The sequence below is a fragment of the Lissotriton helveticus genome, chromosome 1_1, assembly GCF_964261635.1.
Source record: "Lissotriton helveticus chromosome 1_1, aLisHel1.1, whole genome shotgun sequence".
NCBI classification, from domain to species: domain Eukaryota; kingdom Metazoa; phylum Chordata; class Amphibia; order Caudata; family Salamandridae; genus Lissotriton; species Lissotriton helveticus.
Genome location: NC_136057.1, coordinates 1,503,310,780 through 1,503,331,617, shown reverse-complemented (window position 1 = coordinate 1,503,331,617; position 20,838 = coordinate 1,503,310,780). Strand labels below are relative to the sequence as shown.

General features: G+C 49.2%; 1 protein-coding gene across 7 annotated transcripts in view; it reads left to right on the top strand.

Annotated features, from left to right (window-relative positions):
* FIRRM (FIGNL1 interacting regulator of recombination and mitosis) overlaps positions 1 to 20,838 on the top strand; it is a 3,243,174-nt gene that overhangs the window by 1,489,444 nt on the left and 1,732,892 nt on the right. For 5 of the 7 annotated variants that reach the window (XM_078686707.1, XM_078686714.1, XM_078686699.1 and 2 more), the window contains one exon: positions 15,307 to 15,436. The exons of the other annotated variants lie outside the window; for them this stretch is intronic. In XM_078686707.1, coding sequence (XP_078542833.1) covers positions 15,307 to 15,436 — 130 coding nt within the window. The remainder of the gene's footprint in view (positions 1 to 15,306; positions 15,437 to 20,838) is intronic. 7 annotated transcript variants of the gene reach the window in all.

Sequence of the window (20,838 nt, the reverse complement as noted above, 5' to 3'; positions counted from 1 at the left end):
GGGTCTGCCTGTGCTCCCTCTGGTGCTTCTTAATGAAACAATATCCTAATCTCCCCAGACCCAGAGATTCTCTGGCCCGATCGCGGAGTAGTGTGAGACCCTGCTGGGCTTGGTGGGGGCTGAGAGGAAATGACTCCGAAGTAGACGAGAGGCGAAAGAGGTGCAGGACAGCAGCGGAGTGCTGGACGCCATCTTGTGGCAGGCCCGGTCGGATCCGGGTGGGCCGGTGGTCCTGTGCGCAAAACCTGAAAGACGTGGAGGAGCCCCGGATGCGTGGGACCGGCCCGGGTGCAGGTTGTCACTGCGAAGCTGGTCCCGGTACCTGAGGACCAGGGTGTGCGGCGGAGAGAGCGTCTCCCGGACACAGAAGTTGGCGCCATTCGAGGTGAGGGCTGAAGCTAGCTGCACTTGGGGCTGTTATGCCGCAGGGCTGAAGCTGATACCGACTAGGATCGCCACATGAAGCAGAGCTTCTTTGGGGGAGGCATAGATGGACTATTGCTGCACCCCCTTCTTTACAGTGTAATCCGGCCCGGCTTGATGGGAACGCAGGCCACGTGAACTGCAGGGAGCCGGTACCTGGATGTGGCGAGCAGGCCGGGAGAATAGACATCGAGTAGCCTTTCCGCCCCCTCTCCCACTCAGTCAGCAATATTTGGGCCAGGTGGAGAACTGCCACTGGGCAGGAACACACCAATAGTGCGAGGAGGCCGGGCACACAAGGCGGGGGTACACAACGGCGCTCTGTGTACTGCCAGGCTTACATATGGCCCGCGTACATGGAAGAACCTGCAATTTTTTGACACACACAGCTACAAGACATAAAAGTCAAGGGGACGGATTGGGTGTTTGCAGACTCAAATACTGCAGCCTGGGGGCGCCCTCTGGCGGATCTAGCCTGTTGGAACAGTAATTACAGATAGTCATACAAAAAGTCCGGGGATCCAGATAATCTGGTGCGGAAGGGAATGAGACGGCATGAAATACGTTTGGCCTTGATGGTTTTGCCCAATTGAAAGAAACAGGGTGCAGCAGAGGAAAAGTGGCTTGATATTGGTTGGTGGGACCCAGTATATTGATATTGATGGTGTTTGACCCCGGGGGCAAGTGGAGAACATCTATTACTGATTGACCTCTGACGGAGGACAGATCAAGTTGACGAGTGTGGGGCTTGTGAGGATGTGACCCGTGGCAAAACAGGCCTGTTGTTTCGCAGGGGAGTTCTGGTCCTATAACTTTGCAGAGATGGTGAAGGATAAAGCAGGCAAGGTGCAGTCCAATAAGATCTCTCATTATACACAACCGTGCCTGATAGAGCCCGCCGGGGTTGCTGAGAACCCAGAGGAGCAAGTGGATGCTGCAGGTCATTCCTCAGATAAATACCCATGTCTGGCAGAGAGTATGGCGGTGATCCAATCATCTAGAGAAGATGTAATACATAGAATTGATGCCGTGGCCACAGAGGTGAACCTGCTGTGGCGCGATCTCCATGCAGCTTGAAGTACAATCGCTCAGTGACTCAATGGTGAACCTACAACAATGAGTGGCACAGTTAGATCAATGCTCTGAAGATGCAGAAGGGCGATCACGCAGGAATAATCTATGATTTATTGGTTTTCTTGAAAAGGCGGAGGGCTCAGCTGCAGACCTGCTCATGGAGGAGTGGATTGTGGGGAAAATAGCCCCTAAAAGGTTATCAAAGTTCTTTAACATTGAGCGAGCCCTCAGGGCATTGAGCCTGGCCCCCCGACCAGATGCCCCTCCTCGAGCGATTATAGTCCAGTTCTTTAAATTATAGGGACCGAGACATGATACTTCAGTCCACCAGAGCGAAAGGTAGATTGAACTTTCAAGGCCATCACAATTATATTTTTCCGGACTACACTCAGCGTGTTCAGGAACAAAGACAACATTTCTAATGGTGAAACGCAGACTACGAGATGCTGGCCTGAAGTACAGTCTGTTATATCCTGCCAAGCTGAGGGTGGAGTATAAAGGGAAATCAAACTTTTTCATGTCAGCGGAGGCAACGATGGCATGGATGAAAGAGATGGGCCGGGCGGACACGAGCTTGGGCCCACAGGGGAGTGCATGTCGTTTGTGGCGCAGAGGAGGGCGAGCGAATGACAAACCCCAAATGGTCTGAAAGACTGAAGAAGAATGTGAGCGCAACCCGGGCAGAATAAGAGTACAAATGGATGGAACTAAGCAGCGAGAGGGAACTCAGGACTCGGAGACGGGTTTACAAGATATGGTTCCGGATACCCGCCTGTCAAACGAGGATGCATCTTGAACGGGGACACTGTACTCTAGAACTTTGGTTTCAGATAAGTGATTGGAATGTGAAAATGTAATAGTTTTGCAATGGGGAGAGCTGGGAGTTCAGCAGGGAGGCGCTGGTGGAGGTGGTGCAGGTGGGGGGTCCTTCACACGTCCGGCAGTTCCCACGTGGTCAGGGAGCTTGAGGCCGTGTCTCGCGCCAGACTAGCTGTCCGGTTGCTAGTAGACTAGTAGGAAGTACTTTAATTTATAATCTAGGTATAAAAAGTTATATAGGGAGGTTTGGGGAGGTCACGGCGAGCTCGGTCGTGGTGGGAATGGTTAGTACGGAGTGCAGCTGGGTTGCCCATGGGGTGGGGTTGGGGATTGATTGTTTTGTTTTCATAGTTGGTGTATGCTGGATGTCCTTGGGAACATTGAATCCTTTTGTGGAGGCGGGAGGAATCGTCTTTCAAACACACGTTTGGTCTGTGAGGGAGGAGGTTGTGCTGCTGGAAAGCGGGGAGGGTATGGACCAATGGTGGAAATGGCAGGTTTGACATTAAAAGTGCTCACATGGAATTTTCGGGGGTTGGCATCTTTTGAGAAGCGCATAAGGGTTTATGCTTATTTAAAAAGATACAAGATATCGATTGCATGCTTACAAGAAACTTGTGTGGGGGTACACAATCCCATGTCTGAGACGCCTATGGAGGGGTCATATATTTGCTGCTTCTTATTCAGGATTTGCAAGAGTGGCTCTCATATGGGTGGCACCTGGAGTCCCAATCAAGCCTCTCCATCAGGTAATGGATACCGAATGGCGTTATGTGATTTTGCAGGGCACATTGGAGGGGGAAGAATTGTGTCTCATTAATGTATATGCTCCAAACTCTGATTGCGCAGACTTCTTGCCGTCTGTTATGATGGCAGGTGCGCGGTACATGGGGGAGGTGATAATGTTGGGAGATGTAAATTGCGTCATTGATGGAAATCTTGCCCGTGAAAACCCACAACTACATACCAAGCCGCATATGACTGGAACACTGACAGACATGCTGAGAGAAATGCTCCTTCTAGATATATGGAGTCAATGCAACCCCACACAAAAAACATTCTCCTGCCATACACCAGCCACCAACACATTCAGCCTACTGGACTATTGCTTAATTTCACCAACATTAGCTGGGGATATGAAGGGGATAACGTACCAAGCAAGATATATTTCAGATCACTCCCCGATTTTGATCAGCTTTGAAGGCCGGAAATCGAGAGCGGCCATTCCCACATGGCGTCTCCGGAGGCATTGCAGGACCTGCCGTTTGAGAAAGCAGTCTCAGAAGCGTTAACAAAATACTTTGAGGAAAACTGGGGGATGGCCACAAATAGAGCATTCGAATGGGACGCTATGAAGGTGGTACTCCGGGGGGTATGCAAACACATGGCATGCGGGGTATGACAACAACTACTGAAAGATATTGAGAAATCTGAGGGCAACCTGTCCAGGTTAGAAAAGAGACTACATGCCGAACCCCACATGTTTGGAGACTGGCATGCAATTAAGAGCGAGTTATTAGAGACACGGAAGCGTCTAGAGAAGTACGACCATACAGTGTATCAACAGTGGCTTCACCGCAAGGGTGATAGATTGGGCGCCCTGTTAGCTCGATTATTGAGCAGAGAACGAGCCACTGACCTAATATGGCACTTGTAAGATGCGGAGGGACAAAGGGTCTATAAGCAAACCGGAATCCCAGAACTTTTGGGCAGCCATCTGGCTAACATCTGCTGGCAGGGAGTCGTACCTTTGAATAATGCTATTGTGGAATTCCTGGCCTCGATGCAATTACCCCACTTAGAGCAAGATACGGAAGAGATACTAGGGGGCCCAATCACACGGGCAGAAGTTGTAGGGACCATTAAATGCCTAAAGCTGGGGAAATCACCCGGGAACGACGGGTTCCCAGCAGAATTTTACCAACAATACGCACTGATCCTGGCAGACAGATTGGTGGAAGTATATAACGAGGTGTTACATGCACAGCACCTGACAGATTCTATGCCGCAAGCCGTGGTAATAATGATCCCAAAGCAGGACAAGGACCCCACCCAACCGAACTCGTATAGACAAATTTCCTTTTTAAACTTGCATGTAAAGGTGCTGAGTGGAATACTGGTGAGTAGACTTCTTCCGTATATGTCATATCTGATCCACCCTGATCAATCGGGATTTATCCCACACCACAATATATTGCTTAATTTAAGACGACTGGCCCATGTATGGCACGACATGGGTCAGAGACGGGAGAAGTACGCCCTAGTTCTGTTGGACATCGAACAAGAGTTTGACTCAGTGTCCTGGCCCTTCGTTTGGGCCACATTGAAAAAAATGTCTGTGGGGCCAGGGTTTATTAAAAGGGTTCAATTACTCTATGCTTCGCCCAGGGCCAGGGTTAAAATGGGCGGTAGAGTCTCAGGGTTGTTCCAGTTGAAAAGGGGCACACGGCAGCATTGCCCCCTGTCGCCTCTGATATTCACCATGGCTATGGAGCCATTGGCTTGTGTCCTGCGGATATCGCCTGGAAGCATGGGGAATAAATGTGGGTTGCACCAATCATGTAGTCTCAATGTACGTCGATGATACCCTGGTGTAATGTACGCAACCAGAGGAGGCAATACCTGCCTTGCTGCGAGCCCTGGAAGAATTTGGGAGGGTGTCGGGGCTCCGAGTGAACCCCAACAAATCAAAGGTGCTCCCTATGGGAAACCTGGTAGACTGACCAATAGAAACTCTTCCGGAAGTAGGGCTGCCATGGACGAAAGATCCGCTCAAGTATTTAGGTATGATCCTGGCACTACCAGAGGAACGGTTCCTAGAGCTTAACGTAGGCAGGTTAATGGAGGGAGTACGAAATTCAGTGAGCTTCTGGAAAGATCTGCCTTTATCTCTGATGGGTAAAGTTGCAATCACAAAAATGGTAATTCTACCGCGCTGGTTATATGTCTTTCAAAATGCATTTTATAGAATTTCGCTGCACGTTTTTAAACAAATAGAGACCCTGTTAATTGAACTGTTATGGAGCAATAAACGTAAGCTTATCAGCCTTTTAACATTACAGAGACCATGGCAGTTGGGGGTGGGGGGGTAGAGGAACCTTGTATTGAATATTACGATATGGCCACGCAACTACAACATGCAGTCCACTGGGTGGATGACCAAGACAATTGGGGAAAAGGGCTCCTGGAGGGGTCTTACAAAGGTGGTTCATTACCAGAGTTATTAATGCAAGGGAAGAGGGTCCCCCGGGTCCACTCCGTAACTTATTAGACATGTGGAAAATACGGTGAGAAGAGTGGTGAAGTGAGCGCCATATGCGCCTGATGCACCTCTGTGGGTGATTGTGGGATTTGCTAAGATCGCGGAACCAATGTCGGTGCGCAGGTGGAGGGCAGGGGACTGCATGATGGTGGGTGATCTATACCATAACGGCCAGTTCATTACGCGTAATAATGCAGAAGTTATGTTCGAATTGGGAGTGGGCCATATGCTAGAATTTCAAAAGTAGCCAGAGAGATTTGGTAATCGTTTCCAGAAGAGCCCCCGGTAACGAGAACCCTCCAAATAGTGCTGCAAATGGCACAAGGGCATCACATGATAAAACACGTATACAGGGCAATCAGCGAGGACTTGCCACAAAATCCACTTGCACTACAAAAAAATGGGAGGAAGCGATGGGTGGACAATTCACTGAGAAAGAATGGGAGAAGATACACAAAGGGGAAAACTGGGCTGCTTCAATGCACGGTTCAAACTCATCCAATATAATTACATCCATCAGGCTTACCTCACACCGAAGACCCTCAGCAAAGCTTATCCAGAGTGGTCTGGTGACTGCCACAGATGTAGCCAAACAGAGTCCGACTTCGTTCATGTGGTTTGGGCATGCCCACAGGTGACAAAATTCTGGGAGGTAGTGTTGCAAAAAAAAAAAAACGGCAGTGGGATGGGAGATTCCGAGAGAGATACGCAGTGTTATTGAGTCTGCTTCCTTCACCCAAAAAGAAGATAAGTAGGAAATTTGTTTTACTGGGTTTAACTCTTGCAAAATGACGCATTGCGATTGAATGGCAAAGACCAACGACCCCAAATGTAGACAGATGGTTAAAAGACATGGTTGAATGGGCTACTGCTGAGCGAGTAAGAATTAAGCTCGTCAGGAAAGATGACCGATTGGCAGATGACCTCCTAGCATGGTCAGTGATGATCAATGGCCTACAGTCTAAACCGAACACAAACTCACAGACCGAGACAATTGACTCACAAAACTCATAAAGCATACACAAATCGGTATTATACCAATGACAACATGATATTCCCAAAAATTCCAAGGGATGTCCGCGTGGGGGGGTTTGAGGAGGGTGTTGAGGGAGTTACGTTGATATAAAAGTCATGATCAAGTATTGGGTCACGGAATGTGGTATTTATTCGTGCAACATTTCATGTAACACTGAAAGCTTCAATGTTGTAAAGCAGGCTTAAACGGTTACAGTTTAGGTGAAATTAACCTAATGTATTAATGTTCGCTACTGCTGATTAAATCTGGTATTGCTATTTTCTGTGAAATGGCAATTACAAAAATAAAAAAAAGGATTTCTACATCTCACAGGATCAGTGGTCCTAAGACACCAAGGTTGAATAAAGGCCACAACATTTCATCCTGAGATGCAAACTAAGATTTTACATATGACATATGATGGCCACACTTTGTTTAGAAAGCACGTTGATAATGCCTTACAGGCAGTCGAGGCTGACACCGCTAGATCTTTGAGCACCTTGCAGTTCTGTAAAACACCTTATAGAACTGCCTGTGGAAGAGGTACTTATTCATATAGTTAGAACTGGGGATCTCTAGTTGGCTGAGGTAGGTATCTTAATCCAAATAGATACCCTTGCTTCTAACATTGGTGGTCAGCGGTTTGGTATTTGAACGTGTATTTGTAAATTCACTCACAGTGATTGGTGTACATCACTAGTTTAGCGCAGACCATGACGTAACCACATATTGCGGTTTTTTATTTTTGGTTCTATTTTTAAGCGACCTTTAAGCCACAAATCAAGTCTCAGAGGAGTCAAGTAGCCAGTGAGGTTGCGGAATTGGAGTTTGACATTGAGGCATTGCTTACCTACAAAGTTGATCAATTAGGCAATTCTGCGGAGCTTTGGCATGTCCCATGAAAGGTAGCACCAAAAAGGAGGAGCTGCATACGGTCTTGAGGGCCTGGTGGGAAGCCAAAAAGGCACAGGAGATAAGGGATGTTGAGGTGGATGTGGATGACCCAGGGAATGGATTTGGTCCACAGGATTTGCCTATGGATGGACCAGCCTAAGGGGCTGGTAGTAACCATTCAGGGAATAGTTTTCCCAGAGTAGCAGGAGGAAACCAAAGGGTCAGAGAGCATCAGTTGGATGTTTTAAAACCTAAAGCTCAAGCAGAAGAGAAGAAGCTGCTCATTGAAAGTGAAAAGCGAGCAGAGGAGAGCAGGAACGCTCTCGGCTTGGAAGAGAAGAAGATTCTCTTAGCTCATGAGTTAAGCATTAGGGAACTGGACATGAATGTTAAACAGCGGAGTCCAGTTCAAATGGTGGCAGCACACAACCAGTGCCAATGGGTAAGGTGTACATTCCCAAAGACTTAGTGCAAGATTACCAAAGGGGTGATGATATTTATTCGTGGTTCACGCCATATGAGATTGCACTAAGGATGAATGAAGTGCCTGAGAATCATGGGGGGGCGGGCCTATGAGACTTCTGGGAGGGCTGTTTTACCCACTTTAAAGAGGGCAGGAACCCTGACCTACGCCAATATGAAGGAGTCATTATGCCTCCGGTATGGGCTCACTCCAGAACAGTAGCAGCAGAAATTCAGGAACTTCAAGAAACTGGAATCCAGTACTTGGGTGGAGTGTGTGAATGCGTACACACGTGCACTGGATGGTTGGATGAAGGGCAGCAAAGTAACTGCTTTTAAGGGCTTATGCAATTTAATTAGTTGGGAGCACTTGAGTAGTCTGTGTGTTTCAGAGCTGCACTAGCATCTTTTGGACAGTAAGCTGACACGATCCTGGTAAGCTTGCTGAAGAGGCGGACCGCTGGACCAGCATCAGGGTCCACAAGGGGATTGGAGGTACCACTACCAAATGTGTACAGGGTCCCCCGCAGAAGGTGGGGGAGGACAAGGGTAACCACAAGGGGTTCTCTAGAGGGCCCCAAAGTAGTTCCCAGGTGAAAGGGTCTCAGTCCCCCAAGGCTAAGAGGCCCTGGTCCCCTAAGGGCAAGCGGGATCACAGCGGTCCTCCTACCTGTTATTTCTGTATAGAAGTGGGTCACATTGCCCCTAAATGCCCCAAGAAACCACCTACATCAACTGGTGCTCCAACACCGGGTTTAGTGAGTGTAGCACTAGGGGAGGAATTGATTCCTTGGAATGGGGAGGAGCAAGCAGTTTTGACACTGGTCTCATTAGGAGATCGAGAGCTGGTCCAGGAAGCGTCGCTGCCTGAGAATACTAAGAAGTACAGGCAGTGGGTAACCATCAATGGAAGAAGGTGGAGGCTCTGAGAGACACAGGAGCCAGTTTGATATGTAAGGTGTCAGTGGGTGTCTGAGGAGCAGGCAATTCCCAATGTACTTCACCCTGTAGTTGCAGCAGACAACTCAGTGTTCTTCTGCAAGGTGGCGCTAGTTCCCTTTGAATGGAGGGTGGTCTCAGGGTTCTTGAAGGTCGTTATAAGTCCGGCCATGCCTATAGACTGTCTTCTGGGGAATGACCTGAAGAGTTCCCCCTGGAAGGAAGTGGAGCGCCAGGTGCATTTGGAGATATTAGGTCTGCCAGAGTGGGCTTGTGTGACCACTCGGTCTATGGCAGCCAGTACAGGTATTCAAGAGGACCTGGAGCCTGAAGCAGTGGCCCAGGTGCCTGCCTTCAAGAGAAGAGGCAGGGGTGTAAGAAACCGCCCCCAAACTTCCCATGGTCCAGGAGGAGGCAAACCTTGAGGGGGATGCCCTGAAGCCTACGGGGGAGCAAGTAGCTGAATTGGGGGACCTACCCGAGCTGACCGAATGGCATCAGGAAGGAGGGCCCTCCAGGGAGAAATTATGTGAGGAGCAGAAAAAGTGCCCTTCTCTTGTAGGTTTGCGGCAACAGGCAGCAAACCAGGCAGCAGGTCATCCGTCTGGGTCACACTTGATTTACTGGGAGAACGATCTCCTATATAGTGAGCCTAAGGTTGCTGAGCCTGGGTCAGCCCGTGCGCTGTTGGTACCCCAGCGCTTCAGAGCCTTCCTACTGGGGTTGGCTCATGATGCACCTTTAGCAGGACATTTGGGGCAGAACAAGACCTTTGAAAGGCTTGTCTCCCACTTCTACTGGCCTCAAATGTGCAAGAGTTCTGATACTCATTGCAGGACCTGGCAGACTTGCCAGGCAAGTGGTAAGAGTGGAAGGAAGCGCAAGGCTCCTCTCCAAACTTTCACTGTAGTCAGCACCCCCTTTGAAAGGGTGGGCTTGACATCGTGGGGCCTCTGGATCCCAAGACCGCCATGGGCAATAGGTTCATCCTGGTCTTGGTGGACCAACCATCCCTCTCCAGACGGTGACAGCCCCGTGGTGGGCAGGGCATTCATTGGGATTTTCTCCCGTGAGGGGTTCCCCAGAGAGGTGGTGTCAGACTGGGGTACTAATTTCATATCTAGGTTTATGAAATCTATGTGGAAGGAGTGCGGTGTAACCTATAAGTTGACCGCACTGTACCACCCCTAGGGTAACGGTCTGGTTGAGAGATTTAACCGAACCCTGAAAGGCATGATTATGGGTTTAAGGAACCCATGAGGCGTAAGTGGTTCGTCCTTTTACCATGCTTGCTGTTTATGTACCGAGAGCTGTCACCGAAGTCCATAGGTTTCAGCCACCTTGCGGTCCTGTACGGGCACCCTGTAGGAGGACCCTTGAGTTTGGTGAAGGAGGGCTGGGAGAAGGCTTCTAGTAACCCCAAATTTTAAAGAGTAGCTGATAAGGTCAGGGCATCTAGGAGAAGGTTTCATAGATGCTGGCACTTGGGGTGATTGAGCCATCCAGCAGCCCCTGGGCTAGCCCAGTGGTCCTTGTGCCAAAAGCTGCTGTACCAGGTACCACCCCAGAACTCCCGTTCTGTGTGGATTACTATGGGCTCAATGTGGTCAACAAGACTGACGCTCACCCCATCCCCAAAGCTGATGAGCTCGTGGATCGGCTGGGAGCTGCCCGGTACCTCAGTACATTTGACTTGAAATCTGGGTACTGGCAGATTGCCTTGACCGAGGGGTCCAAGGAGAGGTCAGCGGTCTCAATGCCAGAGGGGCAGTACCAGTTCAGGGTTATGCCCTTTGGGTTGAAGAACACCCCTGCCACCTTCAATAGACTGGTTAACCAGGTGCTGAGTGGGCTGGAGGAATTCAGTGCCGCCTACCTGGATGACATTGCTGTATTCAGCTCCAGTTAAGAGGAACATTTGCAACACCTCTGTGAATTGTTGAAGGCCTTACAGAGGCCAGGCCTAACTATCAAGGCAAGTAAGTGCCAGATGGGGTAGGGTTCTGTGGTGTAATTAGGACACCGGGTAGGGAGCGGCCAGGTGGCGCCCCTACAGAAGGAAATTGATACCATTCTGGCTTTGGAACACCCCACAACCCAGACAGGAGTGAGGGCCTTTTTAGGACTCACTGGATATTACAGACGGTTTGTGAACGGGTATGGCACCATTGTTGCCCCCTTGACAGAACTGACGTCAAAGAAACATCCCCAGAAGGTGATCTGGACTGATGCCTGCCAGATCGCTTTTAATGCCCTGAAAACTGCCATGTGCACCTTAGCCTGTGCTCAGGGCGCCTGATTTCTGCACCTTCACGGTGGAACACCGACCTGGAACAGAACACGCCAATGCTGATGGTCTGTCCAGATTTTTCCGCCTTAGTGATGAGAACTCCCGTGGGGGTGGGTAGTTCCACCCACTTTTCGGCTAGAGGGGACACGTGTTAGACCTTGCATTTCTTGACGTGATTACCCCTGACCTTTTGCCTCTACCTCCTCTATTTTTTATGCTGGGATGGATTGCGTTTGACTAACTTAGTTGCTTTGGGCACTTTGCCACTACTGATCAGTGTCAAAGTGCAAGTGCTACCTGTGTAAAGTGTAATGGTAATTGGTTGTCCATGATTGGTATGTTTGCCTTACTAGTAATGTCCCTAGTAAAGTGCACTATGTGTGCCAGGGCTTGTAATGCAAATGCTACTAGTGGGCCTGCAGCACTAATTGTGCCACTCACACAAGTAGCCCTAAAGAGAGATCTCAGGCCTGCCACTGCAATGCCTGTGTGCAGTTTGTTAAGCTGCCATGTTGTCCTGACAAGTGCACCTACTTTCCAGGCCTTACTCTTTCCTTTTAATTCACACCAGACACACCTATGGTAAGTCCAAGGTACCCCGCTGGGCAGGGTGCAGTGTATGTGAAAAGTAGGACATGTACAGAGATGGGTACCATGTCCTAACAGTGAAATACTCTCCATTTCAATTTTCACTGTTGAAAGGCCATCTTGCCTATAGGACAGAACGGGGAGGCTGTGTAATATGTTTTCAGCCTATCTTCCCATAGGCATAAGATGGAGAGGTGAGGTTTAGTGTGCCTGAACTACAATTCAATAACACATCTTTTTGTGAAGGTGGTTTTTGCATTGTGTGTTTAGAAATCACTCTTTTAGAAGTGGCTGGGTTTTTGTATTCTAACACTTATGTGTGTCTCTGCCTGGTTGTGGATTGACTGTCTGGATTTGAATGTGATAGGCTATGGGGAATGTCTTGACCCATGGGAGGAGGTGAGACAGCAACAGGCTGACCTGCTTCTTGAGTGTAGGGGGGAGGAGTAGCCCCTGGAGGTCAAGAGGCCTGGGTTGCTGTCGTAAAATAATGGCTCCATCTCCTGATGAGTGATTAAGGATCCAGACCCTCACTATCAAAGGAAGAAGGTATCACTGACAGGGAGACACCCAGAACTAGTTTGGATATGGGTCAGTGCTCCCCTCAACACAAAGATTTCAAAGATATTTAGGGTATAACTATGAGAGCTTAAACCCCTGAACTTTGGAGTGGAACTGTTCAAGACTGTAAAGGATTGAAACTTCTTTGTGGTCAAGAGGAACCTCTGCAAAAGAAGAAACAGCTGAAGAGACTGAAGGAAAGGACTGGCCCTTGCTGTGTGTTCTGGGGCTGGCCTGCAGTTTGCTGATTTAACCAACTAGAGGCTAAAAGGAATTTGCTGTGTGCTGTGTCCCCCTGCTTGAAAGGACTTTGTTGTGTACTGAAGTAACATATCGCCAAGGACCCGAGGGGAGCTGGCACCCTGTTGTGGAAACTCAGGAACACAAACGTTTCCAGGTGTGTCTCAGCGACGCTGTGTGTGTGTGTGCTTTTTGCAGCCTGAGACCCTCGTAAGAATTGCCCTGTGATCGTGGGCACCCGGATTCCAAGTGAGTCTCAGCGACGCTGTGTGCGTGTGCTTTGTGCCGCCTGGGACCTTCGTGAGGATTGCCCTATGATCGTGGGCACCTGAAGTCCAAGTGAGTCCCATCAATGCTGTTTGTGTGTACTTTGTGCAGCCTGAGACCTTCGTGAGGATTGTCCTGTGACCGTGTGGACCCGGAGTTCAAGTGAGTCTCAGCGACGCTGTGTGCGTGTGCTTCGTGCAGCCTGAGACCTTCGTGAGGGTTGCCCTGTGATCGTGTACACCCAAAGCTCAAGTGAGTCTCAGCGAAGCTGTGTGCGTGTGCTTCTTGCAGCCTGAGACCCTCGTAAGAATTGCCCTGTGATTGTGGGCACCTGGAATCCAAGTGAGTCTCAGCGACGCGGTGTGTGTGTGCTTCGTGCAGCCTGAGACCTTCGTGAGGATTGCCCTGTAATCGTGTGCACCCGGAGCTCAAGTGAGTATCAGCGACGCTGTGTGCGTGTGCCCCTTTGCAGCCTGAGACCTTCATCATTGCCAAGGGCCCGGACCGGCATCCCAGAGGAGCTGTGCCGCCGGGCCTGTCGGAAGGGGGGAGCCCGAGTTCCACTGCCCAAAATCAATGAAGTCGCATCGGAGGCCCAAGTCGCGAGGAGAGAGAGGTTACACCCCCAGGTAACACTCAGCGAGCGTGTGTGTGTCACCACCTGGGGCGAGGTGCGGGCTCCCGGAGAAACGCTCTCTGTCTTTCACTTTCTCGCAGCTCGAGCCTCCGCTCAAGCTCGTATCTCAGCCCGTACTTGCCGAGGAGTGGCAGTAACAGGGCCAGAGTGTGGAGCTGCACTTTGTTTTCCACCATACCCGTGTTGGTGGCATATTTTGGCAGAAGCTGACTGCGAGTCAGGAAAGAGTGGCATAGAGACCGTCCAGAGCACCGTGATCAGTGCCAGAGTACATTATTGTTGCATTACGCATCACATTAATTTTGCATTACGAACTGCCTGATTATTGCCTCATGCATTGCATTATTTTTGCATAACAAACTGCCTGATTGTTGCATTACGCATTGCATTATTTCTGCATTACGAACTGCCTGATTGTTGCATTATGCATTGCATTATTTTGCATAACGAACTGCCTGATTGTTGCATTGTTTTAACATTAGGAACTGCCTGATTGTTGCTTAACGAACTGCATTATTTTTACATTGCAAAGTGCCTGATTCTTGCACTACGAACTGCATAGCATTGCATTGGGACTGCATTGGATCATTGAGAATTGCTCATTAATACTGCAAGAACCTACAAGGGTTTGCTGGCCTAATAACCAGCAAGGTGAAATATTACAAATACGCACATGTTGGATTTTTATCGTGTGGTCTCATTGTATATCTTTTTATATAAACATGGAATGGTTTTTATGAAACTCGTGTGGAGTCCATTTGTGGTGTCGTCATTGGGTTGCTGAGAGCGTTGTTGCAAATACTTTACACATTTGCCTTGAAGATAAGCCTGGCTGCTTGTGCCAAGCTACCAAGGGGATGAGCAGGGGCTATCTGAGAAGGTGTCCTTCCTTTCCCTGAGTTAGAAGCAAGGGTCTTTTTCTTGACTAAGGTACCTACCTCAGCCAACTAGAAACCCCCAGTTCTAACACATATGGAGGAGGATGTCGGAGGTATTCGACAAATCGACCTTTTCAGCAGCCCTTTCGGACTACCTACAAGCAGCACTAACCATATCAGACACCGCCAGTGGCAGCTTACTCCAAGCACCCACCAACAAGGAAGCAGGGAGCACCAGCAAGAGATATGCCATAAACCCCGATGCGGGATTGCTGTTTTTGTTAAATCCCAAGTCTGTATCACACACGGGCCCCGGCCCCCAGTCCCCACGCAAGTCTTTGGGACATAGAAAGAGCAATATGCACTCTCTTGATTATTTGGACAGAATAAACTGTGCAGAGTTTGCAATTTTGCATAAAATTATGAAGCAGAATACACACGTAACGAGCCCTGATGAGGTCTGCTGTTCCACTTCCAGTATAAAGACGACACATGTTGGCAAGTGGAAAGTCAAAGTATAAGGGTGAAATTGGATATTTGAATAAAGAACTGTTGGTACCACGACCTTGACGTCAAAACTGTTGGAGTGCTCGGAGAACCGAAGTAATTTAGTTTGGATTTCCCTCCAGTTGAGGAAGATCAGGTGGCTCCTCCTCCTTCAGAGCACCTAATGATATATGGACACTCATTATACGGATTGATGTCTTTACCCCTCATATGTAATAAGCTGTGTGCACCCACATTGCCAGCCACCATTCTTTCTTGTTTCATTCATTGCATAGATGTCAGCCAATGCATTTTAGTATGTACATACCAGATATCATATGTATATATTAGTTACTTATTAAACTTGTCAATTGAAAGATAACTAGTGTCCTTAAGAGGTTTTTGATAGATTGATGGCAGTGTGTCCATGTTTTATCTTCTGTTCGTTCATGCAGTCTTTGTTTTGTGCAGATCTTCCTTCAGACCTTTTTCTTCCACAATGCTTACTTATAATTCACATAATGGACAAACTTCCATCTCAGTCTGAAGATGTGCAAACTTTGTGGTGTACAGGAAGCAATTTCACAGATAAAACTTCAGAGTGAGTAACCTGTGCTTTTCTATATCACACTGTAAAATAAGTTTTTCCCAGGCACTTTAAGGACATCATCTACTTACCTATTCATTAGTTTTTTTTTTTTCTTAATATTGTATCTGATGAATCCTTCAGTGGTTATCGCTCTTGCAATCCACTAATTTATATTAACTATATTTTCAGCATTTTTTTCTCTATATGCTTGCCTCTATATAGTGGGATATTTTGGAGCCAGTTTCCTTTTCCCTTTTTAAATCTTAAAACAAGTAGTGTCAGATAACGCCCTAGTCACCGGATGAAATATCTGTAAATGTGTTGTGTTTAATTCCTTCTGAATAAGCTCAGTTCAGTTAACGGGTAGTCTTGTGTCGTTCTTGCAGTTTTAATCCTTATATGTTGCAGTTCTCCAGTATTGGATCTTTCATAGATTCACATGCTTGAATCCTCCCTGTCAGGGTAGGAGTACCACCGTACATTGTAAAGCAATTGAAGTAGTATGCATAGCTTACAATGGCAAAAACATTTACTTTAATAGCTTATCTACATTATTTTCTGCCGCCAATCAGGCAATTACACCCTTTAGAATACTCCCAGCAGAGGCATCTACCGCACGTCGTGTGAAAGGGAGTTTTCCTCTGCTCAGTTCTACAGCTTGTATCCAGATTAGGTTCTTCCAGTTTACTTCTCCTAGTTAACTTTTCAACACCTTACATTAACCTGTCAAAATCATTGAAGAAAGGACTCATCTGATAGAGACATCTAGCCGCAAATTCCTTAACTTAGAATATCCCCAGGTGTCAGACTGATCTGGAAAACGTTTTCCCCAGTAGTACCTCTGCGCGCCGGGGGACCGCATCCACCAGCTCCAAGGAAGTTACCTCAATGGAGCCAAATAAATCCCCCCTCGGCAGATCTTGGAGAAGCAGTTCCTCTGGCCTTTTTTGTTTTTAGGCCTTCTCAACGCCATTTTGCATCCGGAACAGTGTGCCAATGCTTGCATATTTCAAAACGTGTGAGACCTGTACGCGGCAGTTGTCGGTGATGGATCCACATGAGCTCGGAATGTGGTGCTTGGGTGAGCACCACGACTGCATGGAGTGTGACGCCTACCGGCAGCTGGAGCTGAAGTCCCTGCAGGAACGCCGGATGAAGTTGATGCACGCCAGGTTGTCCCGTTTAGAGTCCTTGAGGCGCCAGTCTCCGTCTCCAGTGGAGGGGTTCAAGCAGCGCAGTTCTTCATCCCATGCTGAGGTTTCTGTTCGGGACAAGTCCGGAGTCGTTCCCATGGATGTTGCTCACCTGCATCAGGTAAGCACTGAAGGAAGTCACGGAGGTCATCGACCTCATGAATGCGTGATGTCGGGCACGCTGCTCCCGGTCTTCACCGGACATCGGCCCTCAGGAATCGACCCCTGCCTACCCACCATTTCCTAGTGACGGGGCGACTCGGACCCAGATGGTGGCGTATTCCAGGGCCCTGCAATCCATCCTTGGGTCACCCCCTCTCCCAAGCCTTCCTTTGGGCCCCACAGTGGGGGTAGGGACTCAGGTCAGGGGTTCGCCGGTGGGTTCGCCCTCGGCCCTGACCGTGTCCCCGGACTCTCGTTCTGGAGTCGCCGGAACACGGCCCGGAGGGGCATCCCACTCAGATGTCTGGCCATCCTGCAGCATCTTCGCACAGCCCTATGGGGCTCCCTGCATCGTCCCTCGATACAGCTACAGCTCGGGGTTCGACTCAGAATCGACATCGTTCCTCCCGGCAGTTTCCCACCTCGGTGGAGGTCGAGTCAACGCTGGTCCGATGCCGGGCAGACAAGTCCTCTTCGGAGGTCGTCGTTGTCGACACAATGCTGTTTCGACATAGTCAATGCCGGTTCCGTCCCCGGCTGTTCCTCTGTTAGAAGACATGACCCCAGTGGGTTCTCCACCCCAGGGTTGTTTCACTGCTCCACAGATCAGGCATCAATGGGGCACTGACCGGCTCCTCATTCTGCGGAGCCTCTGTCGTTTGGTGGAAAATTTGCCTGCATCAGTCACAGAGGCTTGTGCAACATTTGCGAGGGCGGTGCGCAGGGCTGCGGATATCTTGCAGATGAAACCGCCCTCTGTCTCCCTGCCTTCGGAACCTTTGTTGGATCTTCTCCACCGGGGCACGGTGAACGTGGAGCCCTTGTTGCCCTTTGGCGGCTCATTACATGATATCCTTCTGGGGACTTGGGCAAGGCCGTCATCGGGGGACCTTGTGGGTCGTGTTATTGCACATTGCCATCACCTGGCTCCAGATCACCATGCCTGTTTGTCCTTCCATCCTAGGCTCAAGGGCTTGTGGTCCAGGCAGCGCTCCCTTGCTCTCCTTCTCCGTTGCTTCCTCCCACTCGGGAGTCTAGGTGGTCTGAGTCGTGTGGCCACAATGTCTTTGCATCCACCAGCTCGGGACTTCGGTCCCTGAACACGTCATGCGTGTTTGCTTAGGCTACTTTTCCCCTTTGGGACTCAATCGAGCGACTCCTTCCCTCTTAGCTGGAGGGCCCTTGTGTTGACCTGGACTGACTTATTCGTGATGGCTTTGACATGGCATAGTTTTCCATTTGGCCGGCCATGGACACCACTGACTCTGTGGGTCTAGCTATGGCCAGGTCAGTTGCTCTGCGTTGCTACGCGATGGCGGTTTCCCTGAGAATGTTCGGGAGCAACTTGGGGACCTGCCCTTTGATTTGGTCAATCCGTTTGACGCGCATGCTGACTCGGCGGTCCAGTGCCTCATGTCTGGGTTCCCATGACTCCTATGGTTTTTAGTCCCCATGAGGGACTTTTGATTTCGTATGCAGTATTGTCACTGCTTTTCTGGTCTCCTTCTCTGGGCTCAAGACATTATTTCCCAGACGATTTGTAAGGCTGATCAGCCGTGTTTTTACCTTCCTTTGATACAGCTGGGCCAGCTGTTTATACGTTTCTTTTTGACCTCTGCCTATGAGCTTGTCGCAAGAGGTGTCCCTTGCTTTTTATAGGGATGTGACACCATATGTGGGGTATTCTTTAGCTATTATGTAGCTGCTCTTCCTTGCCCAGGAAGTTTCGGAGGTTCCTGTGGAGTCTTCTTCTTATGTTTTCTGTCCCTATGGGGACTTTTCCGATGGGTTATACTATAGGCATCTCACTTTGTTCCGCCTTCCTGCTGCGGTAGGATGCCTTCTCTGTAGGGACCCAGGGATTGGAGTGGCCCTCTCCTGGAGCTTCTGTGTTGCAGCCTACGGTTGGTCCGTAGCAGTCTCCTGCGTCTGTGGATGCAGCCTGCTCCAGTGTGTTTTTGGGTGTCTGCCATATCCGCTCGCCCCAGGGGGTTTCACATCCTTAGCTTGCCTTTGGCTATTCTTTCAGCCTTTATATGCTCTTGGCAACGTTGGCTGTCTTTGGCGTGAGTACGCGTCCATGAGGGCGCATTGTTTCGTTCCGCTCCGGAACGGTTTCTTTTTGTGTTCTAGGTGGACACCACATGTGGATCCACACTGTGTGTGTGCGCTGTCACGGGGTCCCCTTGGTATTCCTTGCACCACTGTCTTGGCTGGATTCTCTTCCAGTGGTATTGTCTTCTTCCCTGGTGTTGGGAAGGGCTTGGGCTTTTCGCATGGGTCACACTCTGTCTGGGGTTTGCCTATGGGTAGTTGAGTCTTCGCCAGACAGGTCTCTGCTGCGTGTGCTTCCCGCTGCCCTTCCCCGGCCGGGGCTCACGTTCATCTGTTTGTTGCCGGACACGGCTCAGGTGTTTCTACTCCTGGCCTTTAGTGCGCTTTTCAGTGGATGTATTCTGGCTCCGGATGATCTCTGGCATCCTCCAGTCTCTGTATGTGGCTATATATACTTTTTCTGACACTCTATGTCCGGGTATTACTGACTCCTCCTTCACTAATGTGGTGGTCATTGTCCCCGCCTGTATCGCGGGAGCCCAGTCTTTCCTTCCCCGATCGGGGGGTTCGTGTCTCCCTTTTTACTGGATGGACATTGTATGTCCTGATATGTTTCACATCAGTGACATTGGTACCAATTGGGCGACCTCCTATTCTCTAGGGCTGCTCTTCGAGTTTCCCCTTGGTTGTCACTTTCATGACTTTTTCATTTATATCTATATGCTCTATATATGTCATGAGGTGTGCACACACGAGAGGGCAAGCATACAGAGTTTTCCCTGCTGTGGTTTCTGGGGATTGTCCCAGATTCCGTCTCTCTCTCAACTTTCTCTCTCTCTCTCTCTCTCTCTCTCTCCCTCATGGGAAATAGTTTTGTGTGTTTCCGGCTATGCCGATGACCTTTGGTCATTGTACCTGTGGGTACAGTTGGCTGGTTGACTACCTGGTGATGTTCCCGTCTTTCTCTGCCGACACGCACATGCTGTTGCTGTTAATTTCATTGGGCTTGAGCATTTGTGTGGTGTGGTTCTCATGGTACACCCTGTCTGCTTATGTGTATTCTTATAATCCACATCTATGTATCTCCTGGTAGCTGTAGTTTGTGTATCTCGGCATGAAGACATCTGCCCCTGACATGTCATTTTTTGGCATCCGCTGTTGTGCACGCTCAATTTGTATGTTCTGACTCTGTCATGCTTTTTAGTCCCTTCTCTGGAACTTTGTCTCTTGCGGATCCTGGGATCCTACATCAGTTTAACTTCTTTTTGAAGAAGTTTATGGCATTTCTGCCATTATGCACTGACCATTTTGGTTCTGTGATTTTGTTTCGCCCTTGTCTGGATGAAAGTGGGCTTGTACTGTCCTCTGATGGATTGTGGTACCTTTGTTTCCCTTGCTCATGCTTCCACCCTGAGCTTCATGGGTCTCGTGTCAGCCATGCTGACATTGCTGTTCCCACCTTATTTTAGTCAATGTTATTGACGGATTCATTTCCTTGGTAACTTAGTGGTTTTCAGTTGTAGACCCTCCTCCAATGGGGTATAGCTTTGGTATCTTTTCTAAGTTAAGGAATCAGCGGCTAGATGTCTCCGTCAGATGAACGAGTTACTTACCTTTAGTAAAGAAGTTTCTGGTAGAGACAGTCTAGCCGCAGATTCCTTAACGCCTGCCCATCCTCCCCATTCTGCGAGGACCTTTCCAGGTTGGATTCTACCCACTTGCCTCCTTACAGGTAGCCTTGGTCTTCCTCCAGGGTGCTCTAGTTCACCTCCCTCCGGGGCAGGATGTATCATTCTGTTTTAGCACGTTGGCTCTCCACCCATTCTCGTTCTTGTGTGGCTAGGTTATGTGCCCTTTCATGCCCATCCACCCTGGTTCTTCTGGCGTGGGGATTCTCGTGTTGTTCTACCCTCCCTCAGCCCTCGTCTATTTCTTCCCCATTACTTTGGGGTTTCCTTGACTGTACTGCAGTCAATTGGGTTGGGGATCTATTTGACTGTGCTA